Consider the following 23556-nt stretch of genomic DNA (forward strand, 5'->3'; position numbering starts at 1 on the left):
TGGGAATTCACCAGTAATTTGTTTTCTAGAATCCTGTTCATAACAAAAATCCATGATGGTGGAACACACACACACACACACACACACACACACACACACACACACACACTCCCCATCTTTTCAACTGAATTTTCTTAAACTTATTTTGAAAACATCAGTGCTGCAGTGTGCAGTGTTACTTCAATTAAATTATTCTTTGGAGAATAGGATCTAGAATGAATTTCATTTATATTTTAAGATTGGCAATGAATTTACATTCCAGTTAACCTTCAGTGTGAATTATTTCCAGGTACAGCTTGTTTCCCTAGGCGGCTGAAAGTATACAAAGTACTGAGAATTTTGAAGGTATATATATCAGCAAGGAAGTGGGAGGGAAGGGGGCGGGCGAGGAGTAAAAGTTCCCGAAAGAAATCCCCATGCCTCGCCAAATTTAAACACACCCAATGCTCCTATACCGCCCCCTTTCCTTCCGATCTGAGTTTTTTGCTGCCTACTTCGTTTCCCTGCATATTTGAGGAGGTATTAATTGATAAATATATTTTTAAAACCATTTCCTTCCCCCTTTTTCTGAAATATTTGAACACGTTCCTCCGTAGCTTATTTCTGCGTCTAGTAATAATATTCCTGATAGAAATGTATATCCTTGGGAATTCATTTTCTTTCTCAACAGTTACAATACTACATTATTATGTCAGGTGCCACAGTCCCCGCCTTCCACAAGTTAGTACTTTGTGGCCAAGTAACTTCTTTAACTTTCTAAAACGAAATACCTAAAAGACGATATCACCGGCGCTTCCCAAGTTCCTACCTGTTGTGGGGACGTGGTCTGAAGGGATGAATCAGATTTGCCTAATGCGTCCTTTCCCTTTCCCACCCACTGTCCCTCTCGCTTTCCGCTGCGACTCCCGAACGCACGTCGCCCCTGCGGGCCGCCCCACGGCCCGGCCCTCAAACGGCGGGAACCCCCAGCCTGGGAATGGACCTTGGGGGTGAGGGGGCGGGGGTGCCCGGACCCGGACTGAGCCAAGGTGCAGCTCCTACTTCCTGTAAAGCCAACGGAGCGCGCAAGCAATGCCCTAGAAGAGAAGGCGCGCCGGAGAAAAAAAAATACTTTAACTCCGCTTCCATCCTGGAACACAGAGGTCTGGGGCGGCGCGGCAACAAGAGCAAACCAACTCGTTCCCGGGCCTCTCCCCCCTTCCCCGCCTCCCCTCAAGTTGTCCAATTCTCTTTCGCTTCCTCCCCGTCGCTCGGGAGGCACGTGGTCGCTCTCCGCCCTGCCCCCGCCGCGCCCCTCCCAGCCTTCCAGTCCTCCGGCCCTTCCTCCCAACGCTGCTCTCTTCCCCTTTCCGTTTTCTCTTCCGCCCCCGCTCTCCATCGTCCTTTTTGATTGGTCGAGCGCACCGGAGCCTGGTTGGCCAATCGGCGAACTGGGCTGGCGGTGATGGGCGTGGTCGCGGCTCCGGGGCCCTCAGATCGAGGCTGCCTCCCCCTTCTCAGCCGGCAGCACATTCCGCCGCCGTTGCCGCCGCCCGGCCCCGCAGTTGTCTTCGCCGGAGCTGCGGTCGCGCTGGGGTTAGGGCAGGGGGGGGCGGGCGGGGAGAGGAGGAGTAGGCCGCGGCGGAGGCAGGTGAGAGGAGGAAGGAAGCGGCGGCGCGGCGGGCATTGCAGCTCAGGCGGCGGCCCGGTTCCTGGGAGTGTCGGTGCGGCGTGGTGGTTGGGGCGGATCCCGCGGGGCCCGGGCGGGGGAAGGAGTCACCGGCCCGGCCATGGCGGACAACGAGAAACTGGACAACCAACGGCTTAAGAATTTCAAGAACAAAGGCCGCGACTTGGAGGTAAACTCGGGGGCGCCGGAGGGGTGGGGGCTGTGGGCCTCGGGCCGATCTCCACCGGGACTCCCGAGTGTGGGGAGTAGGGGTGGGTGCCGCCGCCGGGCCGCGGGGGAATGGCGCTGGGGGCCGGCCCGTCCGTGACGCCTCTGCGAACGCGCCGGGAAGTTTGTGTCGGGCCTGGTCCACCTCCGCCCGGGAGCGAGGTGCTGGGGTACGGCCGACGCGGCCTAGGCCTGCCCCGGGGAGCTGGCCCGGCGCGGGTGCGAGGGGCTGGGCCGCGCGGCGGGGAGGCCGGGCGCGGCGAGTGCGGAGGAGGCGTGCGTGTGCCGCGCTGCCCCGGTCGGGCTGCGGCGGCGATTCCGGCTTTCCCCCGGGCCGCGACGTCTGGCGCCGCGAGGAGGGCGGTGGGAGGTGCGGGGACGAGTGTGTGGCGACCGAGTGGGGCTCGGAACTTCCCCTGCTGGGTCCGAGTCGTCTCCACTTAAAGGCATTTTTTCTGGTCTTCCCGACTCCCGCTTTACCCCTGCCTCCCCCCAATATCCAAACTACAGGAGTCAACTTCTCCGTTGAAAAAAACACCCCCGGCGTGAGAGGCCATCCTGGTGATGCTAACAGTGCCTTCCAGCGGCCTGTGTTTTACTCTGGATATAGCTGATTCAAGATGTGGCTCACGGTGTGCCCTCTTCCAGGCAAAGAATACCCCTTATTTCAGCTTGCTCACAAATCTCTTTATCCCCTCCTGAGAGACCACCAGCTGCATTCTTATATATAAAGTCCACAGGGTTATACAAAGCTGTCATCCTCTAGTCTACAGTATCCTTTCCCTCCACCTGCTGGTGGTGGTAGTGGGGGATGGGGTGGGCTGTGGAATGGCACCATCACGTTTTATTATTTTAAAAGGGTGAAAAAAAAAACCTTCAGTATCTTCGATACAGCTCTTCCCGAGGTGGTTAGGCTACATGAGGTGTGTGGGTAAAACACATACACACACAAATCACAGAATTTTGATAGAAGATTTCTTCCCTTTAGTTTTAAGAGTCTAGGTAAATCGGGTTTGTTTGTTTTTTAAGTACTTGGATCCTGTATCTGAATCAGGAGTTTAGCTTTTAAAAGAGTAGTGGTCAAGTAGTATTTTTTATATTGGCCCTCTGTCCTTTTTTATCCTAAAATCTTGAAATTTCCATCACCTGTTTCTGAACTTTGAGCATTTGCTTGACTGAGATAGTAACTATTTTTTGGGCTTTTCACAAAGCCATTCAATCTCCAAGGTAATTAATGTTGTTTTTAGTGGGTTTCATAGTTTGAGGATCTATTAAGTATCTGGGGTTGTGGTTCTTAATTCTGTGATTGTTTTAAGGTTAACGTGAAACATTACCCTGTGCTCCTTTTTTTAATGAAAAAATTTTAACATTTTTATTGAGGTAATTCATATGCCATATTTCTAATCAAACAATGTTTGATCACTTTAAATGTACAATTTATGATTTTTTCATTAAATTTACCTAGTTGTGTAATGATGTGATGAAGGAAAATTTTTACTAATATCGATATTTAGAATGAAAAGAATTACAAAATTTAAAAACACAAATTACAAACTCCCCAAAAATAGCAATTAGATAGATGCTTGAAAATTTCAAATCCTTTCCCCCCACCTACATTTCTGGCTGCATTTTTTTTTTAAAAAACAGCTTCATTGAACTGTAATTCATATACCATACAATTCACTTACTTAAAGTGGCTTTTGGTGTTTTCACATAATTGTGCAACCATTAGCACAATCTCAGAAAATTTTTTATCACTCCGAAAAGAAATCCTAATTCATGAGCAATCTCTATTCCCCATTACTCTCTGTCTAGATTTGCCTACTCTGGATATTTCCTATAAATGGAGTTATACAATGTGTGATCTTTTGTGACTGACTGCTTTTAGGTAGCATAATGCTTTCAAGGTTCACACACGTAACAAAAACATAACAGTGCCTCATTCCTTTTTGTGGCTGAAAAATAACACTGAATAATATTCCAGCCTATGGATATACCACATTTTGTTTATCCATGTATCAGTTGATGGACATTTGCATTGTTTCCACTCTTTAGCTATTATGCGTAATGCTACTACGGACATTTATGTACACATTTTTGTGTGGACGTGTTTTCATTTCTCTTTGGTTATATACTGCGGAGTGGAATTAGTGGGTCATATGGTAACTTTATGTGTAACATTTTCTGGGACTGCCATACTGTTGTAAAGGGGCCCCCCCCCTTTTTTTTTGGTAAATTGATGTTTCCTCTTAGTGTGAATTCCTTATTAGTTTACTCAAAATAAGATTGTGATGACCACATTAGAACAATATAATAAATGATTTTTAAAAATAACTATAAATACACACCACATTTTTTTTTAAACGTTTATAGTGCCTGTGGGCATCCTTGGTGACTTTGGTAACCCTGGTGTACAAAAAGAATAGGGATGTTTTCATTTAAGGAAATGACATGACTCTAATGGAAATTGTACTTTCTCCTCACTTACTCAAAGTCACATACACCCTTAATGAGATAGCAACTTCTTTCATCATCCTTAGAGAACACTAGAATGGCCTATTTTGTTTATTTATTAATTACATATATGGCTGTGTCCCTCAGAATACTTAGTATGCCCCTAACCGTCCCCTCCAAATATGGTTGCTATGTTTTGCTACCACAGAATCTAAGAAAATACTGCTTTTGGTTTAGGTCTTAATGATGACATCTGTTTCATGGGGAGGTTTTTGTAAAGAAGTATGAACTTGGGGCGCCTGGGTGGCTCAGTCGGTTTAGCGTCTGCCTTCGGCTCAGGTCATGATCCCAGGGTCCTGGGATAGAGCCCCGTGTCAGGCTCCCTGCTCAGTGGGGAGCCTTCTTTTCCCTCTCCTCCCCACAAGTTCTCTCTGTTGCTGTGTCTCTCTCTCAAATAAATAAAATCTTTTAAAAAAAGGATGGGCCATTGCTGTCCAGTGAACTTTATTTAACCCAGTACATCCAAAATACCAATATAACATCAGCAATGTAAAAAAAATTGGGTTATTTTATATTGTTTTCATATTAAGTCTTCAAAATCCAGTTTGTGTTTTATGTTTAAAGCATATCTCAGTTTGGACTAGCTACATTTCAGCTGCTTAATAGGCACGTGAAGGTATTGGCTCTCTTATCGGACAGTAGTTAGAGAACAACATATAGAATGAGGTAATTGTACCATTTTTCAGTTTGATCTAACATTGTTTGATTTAACATAGAGTACAAAGTCCTAGAGTTTAGTGTAATCTAACGATCTCTAACTTTGTGACCTTGAGAGAGTCCCTCAGTCTTGTCTGTTAAAGTAGAGATACTTGACATCTGCTTCATGAGTGTTGTGAAAATTAATGGGTTAATGTTAGGAAGATGCCTAGCAGTTCTCTGAGCATTTTATCACTTTTAGCTTTTCTGCTTGGGGGTTAGGGTCATTAAATAGGATTCATTGTAATTGATTCTTTTACTCCCTTGTTTGCAGTTGGCTCTTTGTTTTTTCTCTGTGTCCATACAGAGCTTAAGTTACATTTAACTTAAAATTGAAGGGGAAAGTTTTTAACATAGAGCTCTGTAATTGCTCATTGAAGGGCAGTTTGACCACAGGGAACTGTTGACCCTTCTGAAGTTGTAATTTCTAAGTGTTAGAAGTTGAAACTGATTCAGAGCTTTCAAAATGGTAATCATTCTTACCTGTCAGTCTGCCATTCTGGCTCTTCCAAAATGTGGTCATGCTAAGTTCTTGAAACACAAAGGCGTTAAAGAAGGCATATGTCAGTATCCATTTAAAATAATTTATGGGCATTCTCATGATATTCAAGGCTTGGCTGCTTTCTTGTAGTGTGGTAGAGGATCATCATTATTAGTTTGAGAAAAGTAACCATAGAAAGGATACACTGAATGCAACACAGGAAATGGGTAGTGACCAAACTTCAAATAAAATATTTGTCAGAATAGAGCAAATAAAGCTCATCTAGTTTATGTTTTAAAAGTAGGGGGGGATTCTTTTGTAGACTTTCCAATAATCTGTTTGATTTTTATAGAACTTCTGAGAGTATCCAAGTTCTAATAGAGCATAAATTGTTGGAAAATAATTAGATGATATAAAAACACAACTTTAAGAAAAAGACTTACCCTAAAAATAAAAGAATAATAAAATATTAAATGACTGGAAACTTGTGATTGTCCACACAACATAAAGTATGCAGTGAGCTTGAACTTTAGGAAAAAAACAGTTGCTTGGTTGGCAAGAATTTAATAAATTGATCAGCTAATTTGTTGTTGTTAAATGGCTTTGGTGGTTTGTTACTATACAGAGCGAAAAGCATTGTTAAGCTATTAAGTCTTGTTAACTTTTAGACACTGACCTCTCTCATCACAAATCTTGGAACATATTTACTATACTTAAAATAACTACAGTCTAATTTTTCATATAATAGTCTAAGCATGTGACAGTATGAAATATCTGATAGAAATATAGTTAGGAATTAAATAATTGTTTTTGTGCTTTCCTGCTGGCTTTCTTGGTTTTACAAGGCAGTCAATTTCAGAATTGCCTCATTGATAATTTTCTTTGAGCTATCAAAATGTCTCCATTTTTCATAGTCTCTAGTATGTCAAATGAATATATTTACAAGATTGGGAAGAGTTGTAGCAGTGATTTAGCTTTAAAAGAATGAAAGTACTTTAGAAAAGTGTGTAGGTAGTTTTTAAGCATTGATCTCTAATATCTGATAGTTACTGTGGGCCCTCAAAATATTTTCAAATGTTTTCTGGAGCCGAATTCATCTACTTAAGGACTGTAATGGTGAAACGAGAGTTTGTTGTCCAGTCTAATCTTGAATGATGATTTTGGTACTTGCTGGTTTAGTTTTGGAACAAAGAACTATCACTGAAACACATATTGTATGTGCTTTTAATTGTATTCTCATTTCTCTCAGTCTAATAATAGGAATTATTCATTTTATAGAAGAAAAATCCCTAGAGTTAAGTAACTTAATAGCATCACACTTAAAGGAATGATTTTAATTCAGGTATGTGTCCAAAGTAAAGTCTGTATATTTATACCATACCATATTACTTGTTTTTAACTTCTTTCAGCCTTGATGCAGGTCTCAAAGTTGCTTAAAAGATTATAGTGAAAGCATAGTCCATGGGGTATAATAGGTATTCAGTAAGTGTTTCCTTTTTCTCCCAGAGATTTTTGGAAATTGTGTATCTTTTGTGGACTTTAAACTCTAGAGAAACATTTATAGGCTTTCCATTTAGATTTAGTAAAAGACAGGGTTAGGGGAGACTCCCTTTTTTTTTTTACAGTTAATGGGAGAACAATATTTATATGGCACCTACTAAATAAGAACAATATATATGTGCTTCTAAGGGCCTTAGTTCAGAAGTTTTCAAAGCTTTGGGGGCTGAAGACCTGTTTATACTATTAAAAATTAGGGACCCTCAAAGAGCGTTGTTTGTGGGTTTCTATTAATATTTATCATTTCAGGGGCGCTTGGGTGGCTCAGTCATTAAGCCTCTGCCTTTGGCTCAGGTCATGATTCTGGGGTCCTGGGATCGAGCCCCACATCGGGCTCCCTGCTTGGCGGGAAGCTTGCTTCTCCAGACCTCCCCTATTCCCCCTGCTTGTGTTCCCTCTCTGGCTGTGTCTCTCTCTGTCAAATAAATAAATAAAATCTTCAAAAAAAAACTTATTTCAAAAAAAATTTGTCATTTCAGAAGTTAAAACTAAGAATTTAAAAAATATTAACTAAAAAAAATAATAAGCCATTTTATATAAACACATTTCTAATGAAAAATAAATTATTTTCTAAAACCCAAAAAATTTGGTGAAAAGAACATTTTTTTTGAGGTCTCTTTTATGTTTGGCCAGAAAAGATAGTTGGATTATCCTGTCTATTTCTGAATTCAGTCCTTTATGGTAATGCTGTTTTGGTTGAAGTATATGAAGAATATCCAACTTCACACAGGCAGTTGGAGAGGGAGGGTGTTAAATAGCCTTTTCAGATAATTATGGAAATTTTTGTTTGATACTATATCGTAACTCCACAAAATAGTAGTTTCTTAAAGTTGTAATATGGACTCTTAAGCCACATCAGTGAGCCTTTCATACTCTGTTATGTTAAAATTTATAGGTCTGTCTTGCACTTGGAATATATCTTTTGCCATTGCCTGATTTTGTAACAGCATGTATTGGTCATTTGGAAAATATTAGTTGACAGAGTAATGCAGATCTTCCAAATGCTGACACACTTTTTTATACAGTGAAAATTCACAATTATTGGCAATTAGTGTCATCAAATAGTTTATCAGAAAAATCTTAAGTATTGGAAATTTGTGAAGCTCACAGTGGTAAAAACAGGTTTTCCAAAATTCTTATTTTCACTTGAAAGCTTAAATTTTATCATTAGCAAGAAACACCGTAAGTTGTTTCCCTTGAAGCCATAAGCTCACTTTGCTCATTTTTTGAAAACATCTGCCAGACACTGTCTGAATAGCCATAATTTGTCTGTCAGTCATTCTTTCAAGTAAAAATGGTGTTCCATGAGAAAATGGTAGTTCAATTTGCAACTCAATCATAAGAAACTTTTTCCTTGAGACAGTCATCGTGCTGCAAAAGTGGATATGCTGCAGAAGTAGTTTATATGTAATCCCCATTTTATCACAAAATTTTAGAAAGAAAAGGCAGGTTTTTAATAAAGGTAATTTTTTACTATTTCATCAAGGACATTAAGTGGAGTGAACTGGCCTTTTGTTGTTGTTTTTACCTGAAATACAGTGAGTACTCATACAGCCTGATGATACTGCTTTAATTCATGCTAAAGCACCAGTAGTTTACCCACTGCATTTCATTGCTGTGCAAATATTAGCACCATAATAAATATTAATAGTAATATGAAAATAGTTTTGATCTATGGACCCTCTGAAAAGGTTTCAGTATCCCCACAGGGACCTATTGATCAGGCTTTGAGAACCACTGTCTTTATTAGTGTTGCTTCTGTAAGAGGTGACCATCACTTTAATAAAAGCTCTTAAAAGGCTTTATAGTATCACAGTTAAAAAACATGGACTATTGAGTCACTTACACCTGGGTTTGAACCCTGGTTCCTCCATTTAATAGTTATGGAAGTTAACTTAATCTCTCTAAACCATTTATTTTTTATATTTTTTAAATCTCTCTCAACCATTTAAATATTTAATAGTGCCTGGCATGTAGTATATACAGAGTGAATTGAGGCTCATTTTATTTCTTCCAGCCTGCTTTATCATTCATTATATCCAAATAACCCCTTGTGTTCCCTGTCAGAATAACATTTTGTTTGCTGTTCCTTTTGTACCACTGTGTACCATAGTTCAGATCACATCACATGAATTGGGGAAGGCTTCCTTTTCCGTTCATTAGCACTCAAGTAAAAGCCTTTCTCCTATGTGCTTCAACCAAATTGTGGCAAAATTACTAGTTTCTGACTTCATTTCTGTAATTCTGGTTGTATTTTATGTAGTTTGTAATGGTTTTTCCACAAGATTGTAAATTTAACCAGAACGTAGTTTTGATTCACACTCTTTAGTACCTGTGTTGAAAAATGAGGTAAGGTCATAGACATGCTGGTAATACAAGACTGGCTAACTACTTAAACTACTAACTACTTAAAACCTAAGGTTTTTCTATTACTGTTTATTTACTGTTAGACCAAAATTTTATTAGCTGTCACTTTTGCCCTAAATTTAATGTACATTAAACCTAACATAAATTATATTTTCTTTTTTTTTATTTTAAGATTTTATTTATTTGTCAGAGAGAGACAGAGCACAAGCAGGGGGAGAGGCAGAGGCAGAGGGAGAAGCAGGCTCCCTGCTGAGCAAGGAGCCCGATGCGGGGCTCGATCCCAGGACCCTGGGACCATGACCTGAGCCGAAGGCAGCCGCTTAACCGACTGAGCCACCCAGGCGTCCCATAAATTACATTTTCAATAATGTGTTCTGAAAAACCTGGAATTTAACTACATTTTTATTAACAAAAGTCAGAATCCTAAGATTTTGTGGGGTTTCATAATTTAGTGGTAGACATATTTTTTAATATTAGAAAGCAAGTCATATTCTATCTCAGTTTCCTGTGCTTTTATGAAAATTTTAGTTGCTCAGTATCTACTCTTAATACTTGTTTTAGTTTTTATAGCATGTCTTTGTGATTCCTTAATGTAGGTATTAACATAAATTTGTTTAGTTAATGGTAGTTGTATCCTGATAGCTTCTACAAGTAGTGTCTACTTGGTTTTATTAAATGACCCTGTCCTCTTTGCCACCCATCCTGCCTCTTTACGGTGGTCCTCTGTGGTCACTTTCAGCTGTTGCTGGTCCAGAAAAGCAAGCAAATATAGTCTTAATATTTTCAAGTAATTGTTACATTATTCTTGGTTCTTTAGTAACTATGAAACCCAGTATGTTTTGGCTCTCTTTAGAACAGTGGCTTTAAGGATACCCTAAACTCTTCCTTCATCATGTTGATCATTAGTATTAAAAGTTAAGTCTGATAACTTTAGGCTGAAAAAGCTGAATTTTATACTATGTAGTTATGTTTCAGGGAACAGAAACCCCCCCCACATTAGTTTAGGCATTAGCTTTCATAACCCAGTAAGTCCAGGACTACAACTGGTATTAATTGTGTGAGAGTTCTCGTGAAAGTCTAGGGAAGATTGATCAAGATTTGATTGCATACTTATGCCTGAATTAATCATTTTGGGCAGAGGAATATGGTTCTGTGATTGGCCAGCGCAAGCTGTGTGTGTGTTAGATAGAGAGGGATGTTGGTATTTTCACTTAACCCCCAGATTTGCCACAAGAATGAGGAGTACGATAGAGTAAGAAGAAAGGAAGAAAAAATTTACTGAAGACAAAATTATAAAGCAGCACCATTCGCTATAGATGTACAATGGTTCCTTACTTTGACTTTGGATATTATGTGGGGCTGATGGGAATATAAAATGGTGCATTCCATCTTGGATTGTAGTTTGGCAGTTCTCGAAGTTAGAACATGTGACCCAGCAATCCCACCCCTAGGTATAAACCCAAGAGAATTAAAAATAAGTGTCTGCACAAAAACTTGTACATGAACGTTTATAGCATTATCCATAATAGCCAAGCCAGACAACCCAAATGTCCATCAGCTGATGATGGATAAACAAAATGTTGGCTGTACATATGATGGAATACTATTCTGCCATAAAAAGGAATGAAGTACTGCTACATGCTACAACATGGTGAACCTTGAGAGTATTTTGCTGCCTGAAAGAAGCCAGTCAGAAGAGATCACATATTCTCTAATTTCAGTTATGTGAAATATCCAGGATAGGCAAATTCATAGAGACAGAAAGTAGATTAGTAGTTGCCCAGGCCTTGGGGAATGACTGCTAATGGATATGGACTTTTTATGGTGAAGACAATGATCTGGAATTAGATGGTGGTGATTTATGTGCAACTTTATACTAAAAACCACTGAATTGTACACTTCAAGTGGGCGAATTGTATGGTGTGTGAATTATATCTCAATAAAGCTTTATTTTTTTTTAAAGAAGTTTAAGAGAAATAGGGACCATGACAACTTTCCATTACCTAAGGGTCATGGGTCACCTCTTGTTATCTCTTTTTTTACTGACTTCTCCGTCTACCCTTCCTTTTATTGGATTCATTTGTTCAGCAAATACTCAGTTTGTATGTCTGAGGTCCGGTTGTAAGCAGTGAGGATAGAACAATAATTAACACAGACTGAATTCTCATGGAGTTTACATTCTAGCAAGTCCAGATCTCTCAGATCCTTGCTCTAAACTGACCCTGTGGGGATATTCAACCACTATGAGCTAGTGTTGTGGTGGATTTCTTATTTTTCTTTCCTAAACTCAAATTTACAATAAATAATATACCTCAAACATGAAGGGAAAGGACATCCTAAATGTTTACTGTCCAGTAACTCTTCCCTTGAGATTCGTGGAAAAGCCTGATTTTTTAGAGTGGGAGCGCCTAGGATTACATTTCGTTTTTGTTTTTTTTTTTTAAGATTTTTATTTATTTATTTTACAGAGACAAAGCAAGAGAAGGAGCACAAGCAGGGGGAGTGGGAGAGGGAGAAGCAGGCTTCCTGCTGAGCAGGGAACTTGATGTGGGGCTCGATCCCAGGACCCCGGGATCAGGACCTTAGCCAAAGGCAGACGCTTAACAACTGAGCCACCCAGGCACCCCTAGGATTACATTTCATTAGATATATGCCATTAGGAAAGCTTAATAATTTTTTGTAACCTCAATTTCTGTAAAATTAAAATCCTACCTAATGAGTACTTGCTTTGATTAAGGTTTTAAGAATGCAAGGAAAGAGAAGTTTCTTTCAGACAAGGTTGTAAGTATGACATTTAGTTAATGTCACTCCATTCTTACTTTTCTGTTAACTTTCTACTCACTATTAAAATATGAGGCACATCATTATTACCTCATTATTAATCTCCATAGTGATTGCCTTATTTCTGCTATTGCTCTTCACCAATTCATAAAACAACTAGCATGGTTCTTTTAAAAAATGAAATCATGCCCCTTCTCTGCTTTAGTAGCTTCCCACCACACTTAGCTTCCAAACTCTTTACTGAGACATTCAAGGCCTTGCCAGCTCTGATCCCTATCTATGTCTCCTGCCTCTGTCACTTTATTATCTCCCTTACTTATATTCTCATCTTCTTTTAATTGTTCTAACTCTAACACTTCAATAGCTCTTTTTAGGCCCTTCACACATGCTGTTCTGTCTGAATGCTTTCTCCACCCTCTTTTTTTTACCTTCATCCCTTTTCCTTCACTGCTTGGTTATTTCTCATCCTTTGAGTCCTCAATGTTACTTAGAGATGCCATCCTCCCACCCCACCCCCACTTGTTGTTTTCCTTAAGAACACCGCATAATTTGTTAGCGTATTTACTCAGTATTAATTTCTCCCATCAGACTCGAAGCTCCCTGAGAGTACAGACCTGGATATATTTTGTATACCAGTCTTAATTCTCCTTACCGAGCCTGGCATATCAGTGGCAGGGAATTAAATGAAACTTTAAAAAATGTGTGTGTGCACTCTGATTAGAATTAGTGACTAGGGGCACCTGGGTGGCTCAGTCAGTTGGGCATCTGCCTTTGGCTTGGATCATGATCTCGGGGTCCTGGGATCGGGCCCCATATCCAGCTCTGCTCAGCGGCGAGTCTGCTTCTCCCTCTCCTTCTGTGATCTTTCTTGCTTTTGCTCTTTCTCAAATAAATAAAATCTTTAAAAAAAAATAGAATTAGTGACTAAATCAAATTTTTTAAATCAAGGTAATTTTTGTCCTTGAAATGGTAAGGGCATGGTAGTTGTAGAAATTTTTTAGAAAAATGGGAAAATAAAGTAATCCTCTATAATCATACTGCTATTAGATTTTTTAGAATGTTTACTTTTTCTTGTGTACTTTTTTCCAAATATATTTGAACTTAATTTGGGTTCTTATGAGAATAACTCATAGTAGAATACAGCCAACTTTCTCCACCTTGACACTTTTGATACTGTGAGCCAAATAATTTTTTGTTGTGGGGAACCATCCTGTGCATTGTAGAATGTTTTAGCAGCATCCCTTGTCTCTGCCATAAGATGCCAGTAGCAGGCTCCCTCCCAGTTGTAAAAGCCAAAATTGTCTCCAGAAATTGCCAAATGTTCCGAGTGGCAAAAATCACCCCAGACTGAGAACCATTGGAATTTAGTTCAGTAAACTTCCCAGAACACCATTATGTCAGTGGATTCTTGTTGTCTATAAACATCATTATTTCAGTGGATTCCTGTTGGGTATAAAGTCAGTCAAAATTTTGGTATTTCAGGGGCGCCTGGGTGGCTCAGTTGGTTAAGCGACTGCCTTCGGCTCAGGTCATGATCCTGGAGTCCCGGGATCGAGTCCCACATCGGGCTTCCTGCTCAGCAGGGAGTCTGCTGCTCCCTCTGACCCTCTTCCCTCTCATGCTCTCTCTCTACCATTCTCTCTCTCAAATAAATAAAATCTTTAAAAAAAAATTTTATTATTTCAGGCTGTCAGTTGAATTTAGCAGATATTTGAGTGTTTGCTGCATCAATGCTAGGAACAGGAGAACACTAAATATTGACCAGATTAATTCTTACCTTTTTAGCTTATTCCCCTTTCTCTATAACTTCATCTTAGACTCCTCCCACTTCAGGCAGGTAAATCCACCTTAACTTAACACTCAGTTTTGCTTTTCTTTCTTTGTTTTTATGGGTCCCTATTTGAAACACCTTCTCATCTTCCCTTTATCTTGCCATTTCTGATTTATATTTCCAGGTCGAACTGAAGCCTCAGTGGAATTGGAGGCTTCAGTTCAATATGGACCTTGTCTATTTTGTACACTATTCTTAATTCTCATCACAGAGCCTGGCATTCAAATTTTCCCTCATCAACAGTTTGTATCAATCATTCCTTTATTGAACTCTTAGAGTTGTTATTTATGTACCCATATTTTAGTATTTCCTCACATAAGATAAATGTTTTTGTCATGTGTTTTGTAGAAAAGAGTATTGCAAAAGGATATGTATACACAAACAAATTGGATAACCTAGATGAAATGGATAAATTCCTAGAAACACACAATCTACCAAGACTGAATCCTAAAGAGACAAAATCTAAACAGATCTATAACTAGTAAAGAGACTGAATCAATAATCAAAAATCTCCCAACAAAGAAAAGCTCAGGACCAGATGGCTTCACTGGTGAATTCTACCAAACATTTAAAGAATTAACACCAATCCCCTTTAAACTCTTCCAGAAAACTGAAGACAAGGTCACATCCATTCTGTAAGGTCAGCATTACTGTGGTACCAAAGCCAAAGACACTACAAGAAAACTGCAGACCAATATCCTTGATGAACAATGTAGAAATTTTCAAAATACTAGCAAATTGAATTCAACAGCATCTTAAAAGGAATGTATACCCTGACCAAGTGGGATTTAATCCTGGAATGTAAGGGATGGTTCAATATATGAAAATCAGTGTACTGTACCAAATTAATGGAATGAAGGGCAAAACTACACATTGATGTCCATGGATGCAGAAAAAGCATTTGACAAAATTCAGTGCCCTCTCATGATAAAAACACTCAACAAACTAAGAATAGAAGGAAACAACCTCAATATAATAAAGACCAAATATGAAGCCCCAGCAGATGACACTCAGTGGTGAAAGATTGAAAGCTTTTCCTATAAGAGTAAGAACAAAGAGAAGGATGTCCACTTTGACCAGTGCTATTCAACATGGTACTAAAAGTCCTAGCCAGAGCAGTTAGGCAAGAAAAGGAAGTAAAAGACATCCACATTGGAAAGGAGGAAGTAAAATTCTCTGTAGACAGTTTGATCTTATATGTAGAAAACCCTAATGATCCTCCTAAAAAAAAAGAAGTAATAAATGATTCAGCAGAGTTATAGGATGTAAAATCAGCATTTGCTCATAAGGAAAAATTTGAAAAGGAAATTAAGAAACATTGAGTTACAATAGCATCAGAAGGTATAAAATACTTAGGAATAAACCTAACTAATGAGGTAAAAGACTTTCACACTGAAAACTGCAAAATGTTGCTGAAAGAAATTAGCAAAACTAAATGGAAAGGCATCCCATGTTCATGAGTTGGAAGACCTATTCTTAAATGTTAGTACTACCTAAAGTGATCTACAGATTTAATGGGAAAGTCCATATGGAATCTCAGGGGACCCTAAATAACCAAAACAATCCTGAAAAAGAAGAGAAAGTTGGAGGTCTCACACTTCCTAATTTAAAACTTGAAAGTTACAGTAATCAAAGCAGTGTGGTATTGACATAAAGCCAAACATTGACCTACGGAATAGAATAGGGAGTCTAGAAATAAACTCTTGCATATATGGTCAGAGATTTTTGACAAGAGTGCTAAGACCATTCAGTGGTAAAGGACAGTCTTCAAAAACGGGCTGGGAAAATTTGGTGGCCACGAGCAAAAGAATGAAATTGGACCCTTACTTAACACCATATACTAAAAATTAAAATGGATCAAGGACCTAAATGTAAGACCTAAAACAAAACTCAGGAGAAGGAATAGGACAGAAACTTCATGACATTAGATTGGGCAGTGATTTCTTGGATATGACACTGAAGGGGTGTGTGTGTGTATGTGTATATATATATATACATCTTGTACAAGACAGACAAATATAAGAAACTGGAAATTGAACTTTTTTCTGTTCTTATATTTATTTCCTAACTTTTCCAAAGAGATATGTATAACTTCTGAATTTAATACATTTCTCTGTTGTAATCCCATTCCTTGGAGTTAACAACTGTTTTTTTTTCCTTAAGATTTTATTTATTTGAGAGAGAGGGAGAGCGTGCACACAAGCAGGTGGAGGGGGGCAGAGGGAGAGGGAGAAGCAAACTCCTACTGAGCAGGGGAGCCTGATGCAGGGCCCGATCCCAGGAGCCTGAGATCATGACCTTAGCCAAAGGCAGACACAACCAACTGAGCCACCCAGGTGCCCCTGGAGTTGACAGTTGTTAGTGATTTCTTACATTTTTTGTGATTTTTAAATTATATTTATGTACTAATTGTTTCAGTGCTTATAATTTAGATGAGGATCATTTTAAAGTGGTAGTATGTTTAGTAGAAGTATTTTAAACTGTTCAGTAACTTGCCACGGTTAAATTTGGCCGCCTCCTGTTTAATTTACTTTCAGACTTACCTTGTACTCTATCTTGAGTAATCTTTTTACTTGTTAGAGATAAAGAGTTTGATTCTGCTTATGAAGACTTGCCCATCACTAGTAGTGCATATGGAACTTTACTACTATTAATAAATACTATCTTGAGAAATCATCAGAGTAAGCATTTAACATTAAGCATTTAAAATTTCCCTTTTATTGTCATAAATGGGAAATGTCATAAACAAAGTTGGAATGTATTTGCTAATCGCATACAGTTTGCCAGCATACATGATATTTGGCAAACACACGAATAAGCACTGTGATGGCTGCTTCAAGTGGAAATGAAAGGAGGGAAAAGTGGAAAGGAATGGGAAAACAGGCTTTTTTTTTTTTTTTAAAGATTATTTACTTGAGAGAGAGAGTGAGCAAGTGTGCGAGTGGGGGGAGGGACAGAAGGAGAGGGAGAGAGAGAATCTCAAGCAGACTCCCCACTGGCACGGAGCCCGGACTCGGGGCTCAATTCCACAACCCTGAGATCATGATCTGAGCCACCCAGACACCCTAAAACAGACTTTTGTAGTTACACACTTTTAGCATTTTTATTGGTTTACCATGTTTATTGGGTTGAACAATTATTGTACCTACCAGGTATGTTTAAAAATGTGGTGATCATTTGGGTTGAAAACACCAGTAACTCAACTTTTCTCTGAACTGTTCTGTAGATTAGCTTTATATGATTGATTATGATCTGATTGATTGATTGGTATGGCTCCTTGCCTGCCTTTCTATTCTTTCTGACCTTCTTCAACAGATCCTGCATGCACCGTCTTTGTAATCCCCTCTTTTTGTATATGCTGCATTTTCTACTTGGAGTGCCTGTTTCTAGATGAGTTTTCATTTATTCTTAAAGATCCAGCTTATATTTCATCTTTACTTACTGTAGTCTTTCTACTGTCAAGAGGAGTATATACATGTTATAAACACATTAGATGAGTAAAATCAAGTAATGTGTTATAAATGGTGTTTGGCACCAAATGTTTGCTAAATGTTAGTCTTTATTACTATTTTATTATATTTCTCTGTCATAAATACTACCTCCTCAAAGCCACGGATAGGCTATATCTGGTCCACCTTTGTATTTCTAGTGCTTGACAAATAGGTGATTAATATTTGATTGAGTAAATGCTTCCCAGCCAGCTCTAAATAATAATACAGTAGTAATCCATGTTGTGGGGAGGGGAAGGTTATGTATGTTTCTGTATATATATATGTGTATATATATATATATATAACTTTTTAAAAATTATTTTATTGAGATATAATATATGTTGCATAAAACCCTCTTAAAGTGTACAATTCAATGATTTTTAGTAAATTTTCAGCTATGCAGCCATTGCGACAATCCAGTTTTAGAATATATCCCATCATCCCACAGAATATCTCATGCCTGATTAGTCTTTTAAATTTTTTTCTTTTCTTTTCTTTTTTTTTTTTTTTTGGTGCTGTTACCTAAATATTAACATTCCTAGGGGATGGAGATAGGCTGTATGAAATAAAATCAAAGTATTATATTCCTTATCTTCTGTATGACTAACTTTCAAAATTTTCTCTAGTGAGATTGTCAGCCAAACCCTCATATTTTACTCAAAAAATTTTAAAATATTTAAATTTCATACAGTATGTTAGTAGTTTTTAGAGTTTTAAAGACAAACTATACATTGGTAAAAAGTGATTTAGAAATTAAGTAGCCACTAGTTAGAAAATAAGTAGCCATAAATTGGAAAAGGAAGGACTGAACACTGTCCTTAGTAAAGTGTTTAATCCCTAGAATTTAGGATAGTGATAGACACAGTAATTATTTGTTAAATTAAAAAACTGTATTGTATTCTGTAAGATTCACTTGTTTGAGTTTTTTGATAATTTCTTGTTCCCTTTTGGCGGAATTTAGGATTTTGTATTTGTATTTATTATAAGCAAAGAAATAGAAAAATACGGGATGATCTGCCTAAACGCTACCCCTTCCTTACTCAGTCTCTTTCTCTGCCTCTCTCCCCATCCCCCCATTTACAGCCTTTGTCCTTTAGATAGCTCTTTGGCCTATAAATAAGTCTTTGGCCAGTTTGGCAGCCTTTTGGAATTCTAATTGTAAGTCATGTGAATTCACAACTATTATATTTGCAAGTAGTATATAAAAACTTGGCTCTTTAAGATGAGTAAAGACTTAGAAAAATAAACGTTATATACCCCTTTCGTGGGAACCCAGAGAAATAAAAGTCCTCTATTTGAGTTGGACTTGTGACTTGGTAAATGTCTAAATATCTAATACCACTTTTAAGACTTGCTTTTTTGCAATAAAAAACATGGGTAAATGCTGCCAGGCTGGTGCAGAGGATGTCTTTCTGCTAGTTCATTCAGTCTTCTGTTTACCTTGAAGGTAATAGCTTTTCCTCAAGAGAAGAAAATTCTTTACTTGCTTTCTTGCTCCGTAATAAAGAGATTGTCAGATCTCTTACTTTGCAAATAAATTTCTGTGGGTAGGAATAGCCCAAGGCTTATGTCACTACTACAATGTTAAATTGGTTTGATAAATCCTTTATTAATAGTTCCAGATTATCAGAAACTGCAAATTTAGTAAGATACACTGTAATGGGAAAAAATTCTTTGGGTGTAAATAAAATATTTATGTAAATGTACATATTTAATATTTATGTAACATTTTACTTTATTTAAAAGAAGTTAAAACCCATTATAACTTAATTCCACTTCTTTAGGTGGAATAGTTACTAATAAAAACCTTTTTTTGACTACAGATACGTGTCCCTCAGAAGTCTACCTTTTATTGAACAATCTTTTAAGTAGTACATTTTATAAGTTGTATTTTCTGTGTGTGAGACATAGGACCCAATTTTTTGTTGTTGGCTACTAAAGTTGTTTAGTGTTTTTGTATTGTGATACAGTGCAAAGCCCACTGTCTTGATAATAGTACTTTTTCTTTAGTATGAACCATAGGCTATAAGACTGGCTTGAGCTTTTAAGACTTGGGGGAGATAATATGGCTTACTGGTTAATTGGCTCTGTAGGCCATCTGAATTCTGATCCTCACTATCCCATTCCCAGCATTGTGGTCTTGGCCAGATAATTTAACTTCTCTAGGCCTCAGTTCCCTTATTTGTAAAAAAAAAAAAAAAGAAACCCTTTTTTTAAGCTTTTAAGGCTATAATAGTTAAAGGATAGTGAATGTTGAAACTTTTATTATAGTACTTGGCTAAATATTTTTATTCATTTTGCAGCCTATCTTATTTGTATTTTTTTATTGAGTCTTCTTTTTTTTTTTAAGGGCGAAAGATTCAAAAAGACTTTATGAAAGAAAATGTAGGAGAAAAATACATGAGGGGCACCTGGGTGGCTCAGTAGGTTGAGTGCCCAGCTCTTGATCTTGGCTCAGGTTTTGATCTCAGGGTTGTGGGTTCAAGCCCTGTGTTTGGCTCCACGCCCAAGCCTACTTAAAATAAATAAATAATGAAAACACATGAAAAGTTGTTCAATATCATTAATCATTAGGGAAATGAAAAACCACTACATATCTATTAAAATGGCTACATGAAAAAGATTGACCATTTCAAATGTTGATAATGTGAAGGACTAGAACTCTCGTGTACTGTTATTGGGATGGACAATTACACAACCAATTTGGAAAACAGTTTGCAGGGGTTTTGGTTTTTGTTTATTTTTTTTATTCAGATACAGTTAACATACAATGTTTTATTAGCTTCAAGTGTACAATATAATGTGCTCATCATAAGTGTACTCTTAATCCCCTTCACCTGTTGTGCGCATCCCTCACCCAGCTCCCTCTGGCCACCAACAGTTCGTTTTCTGTATTTTTTTGTTTGTTCTTTTTTTCTTAAATTCCACATATACGTGAAGTCATGGTATTTGTCTTCTCTGACTTACTTCACTTAGCATTATATTCTCTAGCTTCATCCATGTCATTGCAAATAGCAAGATTTCATTCTTTTTTTATGGCCTAATATTTCATTGTGTGTGTATGTATGCATATATACATATATGTATATACATACATCACATCTTCTTTATTCATTTACATGATGGGCGCTTGGGAAGTTTTCATAATTTGGCTGTTGGAAAGTAATGCTCCAGTAAACATAGGGGTGCCTGGATCCCTTTGAATTAGTGTTTTGTATTTCGGGGGGTAATTATCCAGCAGTGGAATTCCTGGATTGTGTGATATTGCCATCTTTAGGTTTTCGAGGAACCTCCATACTGTTTACCGCAGTGGCTGTACCAGTTTGCATGTCTACCAATAGTACACATGGGTCCCCTTTTCACATCCTCACCAACACTTCTTATTTCTTGTGGTTTCAGTTTCAGCCATTCTGACAGGTGTAAAGTGATATCTCATTGTGGTTTTAATTTTCATTTCCTTGATGATTAGTGATGTTGAGCATCTTTTCATGTGTCTGTTGGCCATCTGGATGTCTTTGGAAAAATGTTCATTCAGTTCCCCTGCCCATTTTTTAATTGGATTATTTGTTCTTTTTGGTGTGGAGTTGTAGATGACATTTTGTATATATTTTGGATATTAACCCTTTATCGGATATGTCATTTTATCTTCTCCTGTTCAGTAGGTTGCCTTTTTGTTTTGTTGATGATTGCCTTTGCTGCAAAAACTTTTTATTTTGGTGTAGTCCCAATAGTTTAATTTTGCCTTTGCCTCCCATGCCTGAGGGGACACATCTAGTAAAATGTTTCTGTGGTTCATGTCAAAGAAATTACTGCCTATGTTTTCTTCCTGGAGTTGTATGGTTTCAGATCTCACATTTAGGTCTTTAACCCATTTTGAGTTTATTTTTGTTTATGGTGTAAGAAAGTCATCCAGTTTCATTCTTTGGGTATTTTTAAAATATATATCTACCAAAACTCAAATGATCATCAAAAGTTCACTTAAACAGAGATTGAATAAATTGGTTTGATCAAAAATTGAGGTAAAGATTTCTGGACATATGAGATTACCCAATACAATTTAAGAAGGAATAATATTTATTATGTTATTCCTTACATATTGAATATATGTTCTAGTGGGGAGAGGGTAGCAATTAAATTTTATATAGCATATTAGCATGTGATAAGTGGTATGGAAAAAATAAGACAGAGAAGAGGAGTAGAGAGTACCCAGTGGGAGAGTTTCTAGATGGCTAGGAAGGGAAAGACCTTACCATGGAGGTGACATTTGAAAGATGAGAGTAAGCACTGCAGATAGTGAGGGAAGAGCATTACAGCCTGAGGAATTAGCAGTAGCAGTAATAATAATAGCTAATACATATACTGTTATGTGCCAGGAGCTATTTAACTCCTTTACATATATTAACTTACTTAATCTTTATAGTATCCTATGAAATAGGTATTTTTACTGTCCTCATTTTATAGATGACAAAACTGAGGCACTGAGAGCTACTAAGTAGTATGCCTGAAAATTGAACCCAAGCAGTTTGACTCTGGAGTCCATCCTTAGGAGTTGCTGTATAGTGTATAAGTGAAGGCCCTGAAGAGAGAGAATTTCCAGTGTGTTAGAGGAATAGCAAAGTTAGTGCAGATAAAGCAGAGTGAATCAAGAGAATGATAGGAGCTGAGGTCTGAACGGTGGTAATTGGAGAAGGGATAACCTAGGAAGATTTGAGTGGACTTAAACCATTTTAATGACTGGGCTTTACTCCAAAATGGAGAGCCTTTGATAGTTTTGAACAGGCGAGTAACATGATCTGACTGACTTCTTAAAAAGGGGTTCTTTACTGAGTCCTTCCTCAGAGTCTGGGTAGAATTCAGGAGGACCTGGAGACTTAGAAAAAATCACATCTTTATTTTCACTAACTTCTAACAGTGTTTCCTTCATTTAATAATGTAGCCAATAAACTTCAGTAGTTATTAAAGTTACCTGTGACTTTTTGTCACCACCACTAAAACATTATTGTTGCAGGATATCTTGAAATATCATTTAAGGTCAACATTACTTTGAAATTATGGTAGTTATTAGACTCACTCACTGTTAGATCCCACTTAATGTGATAATGAAGCACATATATTACAGTTTAATTTTTCATATTTATATATTTTTGACAACTATAGAGCAATATAATTGTTTTTCTTTGTAATCCTATGTATTTCTTATCTCTTTAAAAACTATATGGGGGCGCCTGGGTGGCTCAGTTGGTTTAAGCGACCAACTCTTGATTTCAGATATGTCGTGGGATTGAGCCCTCTGTTGGGCTCTGCGCTCTGCGTGGAGTCTTCTGGAGACTCTTTCTCTCCCTCCGCCCCTCCCTCTGTTCATGTTCTCTCTCAATAAATAAATAAATCTTTAAAAAAATAAAAAATAAAAACACTATATAGAAGGTGTTCATTGATTTCACCAGATTGCCAAAGGAGACTATAGCACTCAAAAATTAAGATTCCCTGTGAGGGTTACTTTGGTTATTGTGATAAGAACGAACTACAGAGAAGGAGGGCAAGAGCAGAAAGAGGGGTACAAGTTAAGATGCTTTTGCAGTAATCTAGGTGAGAGTTAATGGTGAGTTGGACCAGAGTAGTGGCAGAGAAGGTAGTGATATGTAGTTGGATTTCAGATAAGTTTTGAAGATTGAACCAGTAGGAGGATTTGGTACGATCGAATGTGTAATGTGAGAGAAAAAGAATCAAGGATGGCTCTAAAGTTTTTGGTCTCTGCATAGTATGGAGCTGCCATTTGCTGAAAATCCCTTTGAAATTATCAGTAGATCTATAATGCTGGATATGTCATAAATTTTTGTTTGTGTTTTTTTTAAAGATTTATGTATTTAAGAGAGCACACGAGCTGGGGGAGAGGGAGAGAATCTCAAGTAGACTCCCCACTGAGTGCAGAGCCTATCACAGGGCTTGATCTCATGACCTTGAG

At 38.0% G+C, this 23556-nt stretch overlaps 1 protein-coding gene across 2 annotated transcripts in view; it reads left to right on the forward strand.

Moving 5' to 3' along the window:
• Nucleotides 1-1490: 1490 nt before the first annotated feature.
• The window catches only part of KPNA4 (karyopherin subunit alpha 4), a 57644-nt gene continuing 35578 nt past the window's right edge, over nucleotides 1491-23556 (forward strand). The window contains exon 1 of one of the 2 annotated variants that reach the window (XM_028103114.2): nucleotides 1491-1838. In XM_028103114.2, coding sequence (XP_027958915.1) covers nucleotides 1770-1838 — 69 coding nt within the window. In that variant the 5' untranslated portion in view covers nucleotides 1491-1769. Of the gene's footprint in view, nucleotides 1839-2408; nucleotides 2509-23556 lie in introns of those variants that run through there. The other variant, XM_088025606.1, reaches the window with a different exon arrangement.

Source organism: Eumetopias jubatus, unplaced genomic scaffold (assembly GCF_037043125.1).
Source record: "Eumetopias jubatus isolate StellerSeaLion01/CBP00866 unplaced genomic scaffold, mEumJub1_p1.0 scaffold_1, whole genome shotgun sequence".
Lineage (NCBI taxonomy): Eukaryota > Metazoa > Chordata > Mammalia > Carnivora > Otariidae > Eumetopias > Eumetopias jubatus.